Source organism: Octopus bimaculoides, chromosome 10 (genome assembly GCF_001194135.2).
Source record: "Octopus bimaculoides isolate UCB-OBI-ISO-001 chromosome 10, ASM119413v2, whole genome shotgun sequence".
NCBI classification, from domain to species: Eukaryota; Metazoa; Mollusca; class Cephalopoda; order Octopoda; family Octopodidae; genus Octopus; species Octopus bimaculoides.
The window spans coordinates 92,708,690-92,718,116 of record NC_068990.1 but is presented as its reverse complement, the minus strand read 5'-3'; the positions used below and the strand labels follow the sequence as shown (position 1 = coordinate 92,718,116).

The window sequence follows — 9,427 nt, the reverse complement described above, 5'->3', positions numbered from 1 at the left end:
CTTTATTGCACCTGAACATCTGCCACAAACAAAAACTAACTTGCTAGTTAACCTGCCTTTGATGTTGCTGCACCTCTTATGTGTCCATAGCTTGCACCGGGTACATCTTATAGAGTTACTACCTACTCCTTTTCTACATACTGAGCAGGGCCATCTACCTGAAGGGGTTTGTGTTTTATCTACCTTCCTACTTATTAGGATTTTGGTTTTAGCTAGGTTGACTCTAAGGCCCTTCAATTCTAGACCTTGCTTCCACACCTGAAACTTCTCCTCTAGTTCTGATAGTGACTCATATATATATATATATATATTTGCATATAGTTCTCTACATTCACTCTGCCATAGTATCATATCTTACTCTTTATTTCTTTTTCGGGAAAAAAACCTTTTATGTATTTCGTTTTTTTTTCGAAACTGACGCATCTATGTTTCTCATATTAAAGATTTTTTAGAAGTTAATAAATTAATTGCTAATAGTTTAATGTAAATCTTACTAGACATTAAAAGCCTCAATTTGAGACAGAAAAAAGAGCAATAGAGCCATTTATATGACTTGAACCTGGATAGCTTTTGCTTGTTGAATGACTTATAGATACATAGTTCAAAACCCTTATGCGCACGTTTTTTTTTTGGTTTTGTAAAATTGTTGCTTATTAAATCAAATATTTTTGTAGACTTTAGAATTAAAAGCGTAAATGAGCATAATATAAAATTACGATGTGATGTCTGTTTTGTTGTACGTTGCTACTTCATTTTTTTCTTCTGTTTCTATTGACTAACTATGAGCAGTTGATTGAATTGTTAGAGTGGTATTTCATTTCTGCCCTTTGCTCTCTAACTACAAATTCTGCTGAGGTCAGTTTCCCCTTTTATTATTCAGGGGTTGATAAAGTACCTGTTAAGTACTGAAGCTGATGTAATCGACTGATACTGCTGTCTCTCAGGTTTCCTCAAACAGGACTCTATGGCTCGTAATCACGAAATATCTTCTCAGTGCTTGCTTGTGCTTTAAGGATGGATATCTAAACTGCACAGGTTGGCTGAGTAGTTAAGAAGCTCACTTTGTAATCACATGGCTTTTGGGTTCAGTCCCTGTACATGTCACTTTGAGTGAGTGTCTTCTGCTATAGTCCTGGGTCAACCAATGTCTTGTGAGTGAATTTGGTTGATGGAAACTGTGGTGGAAGCCTGTGGTGTATATATGTATATATATATGTGTGTGCGTGTGTTTGTCCCCCTCAACCAGCATCAGTTTGTTTTCCGGCAAAAGAGACTGATAGAATAACTATCAGACTCAAGAAAAATAAGAGTAAAGTGGTGCTCCAGCATGGCTGCTGTCCAATTACTGAAAGAAGTAACAGAAGATGGAAGTATTCTTGCAAGGAACAGCAGTCCTCAAGTATTACTATCTTTGAAAGACATAGTAATGGAACAATGCCATGTAAATTCTATAATAAAAAGCGATATATATATATGTGTAGTACACCTGTCATTGTGTCTGGCATAAAATTATTGAGTATACTTATTTTTTTCACACTGTCCATGTTGCTAAAACCCAATGTCAAAACAGTCGTCTCCAAAGCTGCACCAATTCGTTCACGGTTGTTCCCATTATTCAGTGTCCAAGTACTGAGACTTGTTTTAAACTTACTTCAAACATTAAGCTAATGATAACAGTTATTTGACAACAAATAATAGTTTGATTGATTTAAAGTGTGTTGACCTAGGAAATGTAATGATATATGAACTCGTTTATTACCTGTGGAGTTGGCAGGTGACTGGCTTTTGTTTTATAGCGTTAAACTAATGTAAACTGTAAAATAACATTTATCATCCAAGAAAGTTGTTTATTCTTAAGGGATTTAAAAAAAAATAAAACAAAGAAGTCTATACACTTTGTAGGATATGAATGGAAATCAATGAGATAGTATTAACAGATCTGTCTGTCTGTCTATCCATCTATCCGTTCACACACACACACACACACACACACACACACACACACACACACACACACACACACACAACATATGTTTCATATATCTGTGTTCCAATATTTCTTATTGATTATCCTGATGTCAGCTTTGAAGAGAATAATAACAACAATAATGACTTCTTATATTGGTCATTTTGTTGAGGACAATAAAAGGACAAGAGAAGTCAATACATAAAAAAGAAATCTGGTTTATATTGAGTAAAAAGAAGTATGTAAAAAAAAAAATAGTTTAGTCTTTTAGCAGATCATGAATTTGTGGTCTGTGTAACTGCCAACTTTGAATTGTGGACAACCTATGCTGTCCCTATCTGCTGACTTCTATCTAATATGACCCATTCTGGTTGCTCTATCTGAATGATCCATTGTGTTTGTTCTATGACTACACTGGCACATTAGGGCAATCCAGTCGACACCTGTCAGACAGTTGAAAGTTTCTGAGCAGGTTTTTGAGGCTTTTACACACCTTTCTGTTGTATACTAGACCTACACAATCCTGTGTGTCCAAAATACTATTCCAGTTTCCCACTAGTGCTAAAGCGCGAGATATTTCCAGAAATGTTTCTAAATGCCTGAAGAAATCTAGGCTTCCAGCTCCTTTAGGGGCATAAATGGCCACTAGTCTAAAGGTGCCACCTTCACTGTCATTCACTGCCAGGACCACCACTTTATCATCTAGGTCCAAGAAGTTTGCCATACTTTGAGATCTAAAGATTTCTGAAATAGCACCGCTACACTGCTACCCATTTCCAACAGACCACAAAATGAGAATATCTCAAAGTCTCCGAGAATGGATGCTAGAGCATGCTTTTGGGAAATTCTTGTTTCACTAATTGTGGCTGCATCTAAATCAAGTGACCTGAGATTGTTGAGCAAATGATCTTGCTTCCAAGCTGACCCCAGGCTATGCACATTCACACACCTCACTCTTAGCATAGTTATGCTAGTTTGAATAAAAAAAAAAAAAAGGTCACTCACCTTGATTCTCAAGAAACCTGGATGTTCTGGACTTCTCTACTGGTGAATATTTTCTAAAAGGTCCTTTTAAAAACCTTTTGTCTATTGTTTTCTTAAAAATTTCAACTAGCTGAGAATTTTTCCTGAATTGATTTTTAAATGTCTGTGGACATTCTTATCAATAGTTTCTCCTTTGAGGTTTTGAGGATTTCATCCTCAAATTCCTTTCTCTCTGTCTCAATTTTGTTTTTATTTTGAGACACATAATCCATCAACTTCACTGTTTTTGTTCACAACAATGAAGTTGATGGATGTATTTTGCATACAGTTTGAAATATTTTGTTGTTTACGCAGTTTCATTATTGATTGTTTCTCTGTTTTCTTGTTGATGATGTTGCAGTTGTGGTTTCTGTGTTTGTTTTTGCTGTGTTCTTGGAATAGGGATATGTACCCTCCCTGTCTTTTGCCTGCCTCCTTTTGTGATTGTAATCCCAGTTTTGGCCTACTCTTCTTTCTCCATGTTATTGCTGTTGTTGGTTTGGGGAGCAGGACATTCAGAGGAAGTTTGCTCTTCCATGGGAGCCATGAGTAAACTCTTTCGTTGTTTCCATTTGGGTGTGAATGTTGGAGTCCTTAGTGCTTCCAGCAGTGGGCAGTTTGTCTTTTTTTGAGGGCAGAAAGCCTTTAAGTGACATCTGGCTTTCTACCCTCTACTATCACTGAGAGGTGGGACCTCATCTGGGAGGTCTATCAAATCAGGTACTTTGTCAATATATGTTTGGTTTTCATACCTTTTTACCATAAGAGAAAATTTTCTCAACAATAACTGCAGTGAATTTGTATGAGGACATACAACAACTGAGGACAACCCAAAGAAGAGGAAAACAGGAACAAGTCATACCATTTATTGTGACACACAACCCACGTCACCAGAATATCTTCAACATTGCCAAAGCAAACCTACGAGTCATTGCAAAAAGTAATGAATTGAAAGATATAATCAGAGAGATCAAGCTATGGCTCTTAGTAAAAGACAGCCTATGTTAGCACATCAATAATGATACTATATAAATATATGAGCCATATATACTGTCTTGGTGTTTCTTCAGTGTCAAAGATATTTCTAAAGTTTCTTCAGTCTTGTTGATATTTCCATTTTCTATGACTGTACCTTCCAGTGTTTCAGAAATTGTTGGGTACAGAATCAACACTCCATTTACCAAGATGGTCCTTGTCCCTGAAGTTATTATCAAGCTCTTTCTTTTCTTCTAATTCTTTATGCTTTGGCTTGTTGATGCCAAATATGGCTGACACCAATGGCTCCTCTCTGCATACTTGCCTCCTGTTCTTAGAGTCTTCAGCTTTGTTTTCCCAGTGGTCAGATTGGATGTTAAACAAGAGAATGATCTTAATAGTCACAAAAGTATTTCTTTGCTACACCATTTGGCAATGATCTTCTGTAAGTTCAGAGTACATAGTGTAATTAATTTGGGTATTCTTGTGTCTGGGATTCTTTTTAAATACCCTTGTCATCAGAGTTGGTGTTTATCAATGATAGTTTGGATTCTTAGACATTTTGCTTTTGTCAATGCTTTGTTGTTTGTGGAATGGTAATCTCATTTATGTTCAGGATTGATTGTAGTTTTGCATGAGGAAGTCTCACTAGTCTATGTCTTTGATGTTGAAACACAGCCAGACAGCAGTGTGAAAAGCAGAGCAGCCAGACAGCAGTGTGAAAAGCAGAGCAGCCAGACACATCAGAACTTTCATTCTGAGACTCAGTCAGCTCCATCACATCAGCATTGAATGAAATTTGCAAGTGCTCATTTCTCTTTTTATTCCCACAATAGCATGCATGTGTGTTTCTCTTCTAATGAACCATTTAACTTTTAGGATTTCATCCTCAATCTATCAGTTTCTTCTAACTATCTATCATTAATCTTTTATAATGACAAATATATCTTGTCTCTTGTAGTACAAACCAGAAACATGTGAAGAGGTGGCTGAAAATGGAGACCAGGTGTTTGTACATTACACAGTAAGTACAGATTTCTTGAATTCTAAATATTTTCTTGCTTGCTTCTTTCGATACCAACCTACCCAAGACCACCCTGATTTTGTGAAACAACCTTTCTGTTTTAAACTAATCTAAATAAAATTTTTCCATCAAAATTTCATGTTATATCATATTCCAAACACCAGATAATTAACGACAAAGTTATTTTATTAAATTCTTTATTAGTTTCAAAATTTATTAAAACAAAGGCAGCACATTTCACCAGAAATTTGGTAATGAAATATCAAGCGAGAAGATCCATCCATCTCAGCAGAACTGAGGTTGTCATGCCTTCTGTTTTCTCTGCTTCCTGCTACACTGAACTGACATCTTCTCTGTCCAACTCATTCCCAATCTCTAATCATCTTCCACACTATTTTCACTCAGTTCACTTCCTACCTGTCTCATTTTTCTTGTTAGACCTGGAGCTCATGTCTCTATTTTCTCCCACTTTCCAGGTGAGCAAGCCATGTGTTCACCTCTTCAGCAAGACACCTGCTTCTCTCCCTCCATCATAGTTTCTTATTTCTCCAGTTGAGAGATCTCATCCTGCAAGTACTTGGTGACACTACCAGTGCTGGTGCCACATAAAAAGCATCCAGGACACTCTATTAATTGGTTGGGATTAGGAAGGGCATCAAGCAGTAGAAGCCATTCCAAAGCAGACATAGAACCTGGTAGAGCCTGCTCAGTCATCTGTTCTTGTTGAATCATCCAACCCATGCCAGCATGGTGAAAGAAATGTTAAATGATGATGATGATGAAAAAGAAATACATAATTAAGTGGAGACGTCTTTATTCAGTTGTTGGAGATAGTCAACACCTCTCGCTTGTGGCATCTTCATATTCTGATTAAACCATGATTTTTTTTTTTTACTGTAATGAAAACTATCTTTAATTATAGGTCTGTTGGATCAGGACTCACCTGGGACTACACAACAACTGATTAGACTAGATCCGTATTTTAAGACATTAAGTCTGTTTGTCCATTGAACCATTATTATTATTATTATGACATAAGATTTTTTGAGGTTGTTCTTTAAAAATTATGACTGAATATTGAGCCCCATCATCTCCTTTCTTTTCTCTTTATCACAAGTTGTTATTGCTGTTGTTATACATCTGTTTAACTTTATCTTTTAGGGATACCTGGAGAACGGCGAAATATTTGACAGTTCAATAAAACAGAATAAGAACCCTGTAGAATTCATATTAGGAGAATCAATGGTTATTCCTGGTAATATTTCATTTTTTTTTAATTATTCTTTAATTATATTAATTTTTTTTTACCATAGTTTACAGAATGGTAGATACTGCATCATGAAATATGTTCTCTGATTTTGAAAATATAATTCTTAGAAGAAAAACTTTTATACTTACCATTATGTGTGTGTGTATGTGTGTGTGTGTGTGTGTGTTTGTGACTGCGTCATGAATGTAGCCATGTGTTGACATCATGTAATGGTTGTAAACAAGCATCATGATGCAAATGATGTTCATTTCCAGTCTTTCATAGGAAATATTACCTTGTTTGGACACCGGTGAGGGTTGGCAATAGGAAGAGCATCTGGTTGTAGAAACTCTGTCAAGCCTGGCAATGGTGATAGACTTGTTCACACGAGTGGGCAGTGTCCAGGAAGCATAGACTAAATGCTTGTTATTAGATAATATTATCAGGCAAACCAACAGAGTAATCATGTCTGGTATTGAATGAGATCACCAGACAATGGCCACCTCCCTTGTGATCTGCTGCTGAGTAATATTATTGTAGTACACAACACAATACTCTTTGCTTTAACTGTCTTGTGATTATTCTTTTATTTACTGAGTAATTGTAATTATATCAACAATATTAGTTAAATAAGATGTTTTACAGCATAGAAAATAATTGTAATTGCTAAGTTATGGAATGACACCTTGGTTTTCTTGGGTCTAACTGAAATCAGTTAGACTCAAGAAAACCACAGCAGTAACTTCTCAACTGACATCATGGAAGTTGCATGGTAATTTTCAAGATTTTGTTTTGCAGCAAAATTTCATCTTCCATGCCACAAAATATGGTTTTGTATGAAATTCCTTGGTGAAACTACTTAACTTCTTTGTAAAATAAATTAAGTCCTGAGTAAAATATATTGATTCACTGGGATAATAAATACCCCATAAAATTAATTCCCTAGTAAAAAGAATTAAATCCCTTACAAAAGTAAATTAAGTCCCTTCGGAATTTAAATGATTATGAGCCAATGAGGAAGGAACCCTCTATATGGTTATTTGACTTGCTAGAAATAGCAGTAAAATCTCCTTGTGGCACCTTAAAGAAAACAATAAGGACTGTATGAAGAAGAACACTGAATCTGTGAGATTTGTGATAAACAACATTTTTATTTTTATTTTTAACAAAAAGTAAATACTGTTGTTATTACGAACAACAAAACATTGAGAGAGTTTGAATTATTGATTTTGGTGTGAATGTAACGACAAAGTGGTTGGTGCCAGTGTTGCTGTTGACATTCGTCATTGTTTAGCTGCCATCAGCTTGCATCAACAGCTGTTCACCATCCGTCTGCCATCTTGTCTCTGCTGTGTTTCTCGTTAAGCATGCTGAGTTTATAATGACAGGCTCAGAAAGAAGCCAGAAGATGAAATCATTGCTGGAGTCTATTCCATGTGAAGTCGTGATTGGTTAGATTTTTTTTATCACATGGGTAATATTCTAGCAAATCATGACATTGGGTGTAGCAATCTGACTGCTGAATATTCCTGCCACTGGACATTGTATTATAGTGTAGTCCAAGATAGCCATAAAATACCAGGGTGGTCGGTGGGGTGAGTAGGTAATAGGGGGCTTTTCTGAATGCAGTCTATGATGTCTGTGTGTGCAGCAGCAATACCATCTTAGATAAGGGAGTAAACGCCATTGTAGGCCTCACTTGAGCTTTGTAGATAACAACAATAATTGTTGGAGGCTTCTGTACAGTTTGTTGACCAAATTTCACTCATAAGGTCAACCTGAAGCTACAAGAGATGATATTTGCCCAAGGCACCATGCAGTGGGATTGAACCCAGAACCATCATATGGTTGCAAAGTGAACTTCTCGATCATACAGCAATTCACATAGATAGTTCTGTTTAATCAGGCTTTACCTTTGGCTAAACAACAACTAGTCTACCAGTTGGGAATTTATCTTGGATCTGGAGCAATGTGAAATGACTTTGCTCCAGAACATAATGCACAGCCAGTGTGGGAATTGAAACCACAATCTCATGATCATGAGCATAAACATCCTAACCACATTGCAGATACTAGGGTCTTCTAATTGATTACCCCACTGGAAATGCTAAAGTCTTTTGGTAGATTACCCCACAGTACAGTGGAGAAACAAGGGTCATTTAGTAGACTATCCCACTGTACAACAAAGATACTTGGATATTCTGGTAGATTAGTCTCACTGTACGGTGGAGATATTAAGGTCCTCTGGTAGATTACCCCACTTATACATTGGGGATATCGTTGCACTTATGTACGCCCTCTGTGTGTAACAATCTGAATTTGACAGGCTCTCAACAATTTTCTTTTTCTTTTCAGGTTGGGAACAAGGAGTAAAAGGAATGTGTGTTGGGTAAGTATTTTATAATGTAGTTGTTTAATAACATTAAATTAATAACATTTCTTGGCCTGACTGCCAACACTTCTTATGTCCATCTCCTATGTTCTTGCCTTTAGGCTTTCACTTCATACACACCAGCTCAATTTTATTCGTTCTCACTCGAAAGACACCTGTTGTTATATTGTTGTCTGTATTCGTAATTGTGTATCATGTTCTCCGTCTTTTGTCTTTGTTGCTGTACACATTCGCTAGCTTTCTTACAAAGGGGTCTAATGCTCTTAGCTTAGACTTTTTTGGGGGCAACCAGATCGAACCATCTCAAGTGTAACTGCCAGAAATGGTCGTGACGTCTGGCACTTGACTGAGGAAATAAAGCCAAGAACGACCCGTCTTTTTTTGGCTGTCCTTCTAATTGTTGTTTCTCTTGTCCACCTTTGTATCATCTATCTGTCTGAATGTTTTAATGCCCTCTATTGTGTTTTTGTTCCATATATATATATATATATATGCGTACGAACAACCATGCTACATGGCAGTGAAACATGGGCTGTAACTGCTGAGGACATACGTAAGCTCGCAAGGAATGAAGCCAGTATGCTCCGTTGGATGTGTAATGTCAATGTGAATACCCGTCAGAGTGTAAGTATCTTGAGAGAAAAGCTGAACATTAGAAGCATCAGTTGTGGCGTGCAAGAGAGACGATTGCGCTGGTATGGACATGTGGTGAGAATGGAGGAGGATAGCTGCGTGAAAAAGTGCCACACCCTAACAGTTGAGGGAACCCGTGGAAGAGGTAGGCCCAGGAAGACCTGG

The 9,427-nt window shown here is 36.9% G+C and overlaps 1 protein-coding gene across 2 annotated transcripts in view; it reads left to right on the top strand.

The window, feature by feature from the left end:
- The window catches only part of LOC106876571 (uncharacterized), a 29,832-nt gene that overhangs the window by 11,239 nt on the left and 9,166 nt on the right, over nt 1–9,427 (top strand). Inside the window, exons 1-4 of one of the 2 annotated variants that reach the window (XM_052971377.1) lie at nt 12–166; nt 4,926–4,988; nt 6,150–6,243; nt 8,593–8,626. In XM_052971377.1, the coding sequence (XP_052827337.1) occupies nt 62–166; nt 4,926–4,988; nt 6,150–6,243; nt 8,593–8,626 (296 nt within the window). In that variant the 5' untranslated portion in view covers nt 12–61. Of the gene's footprint in view, nt 1–11; nt 167–4,925; nt 4,989–6,149; nt 6,244–8,592; nt 8,627–9,427 lie in introns of those variants that run through there. The other variant, XM_014925170.2, reaches the window with a different exon arrangement.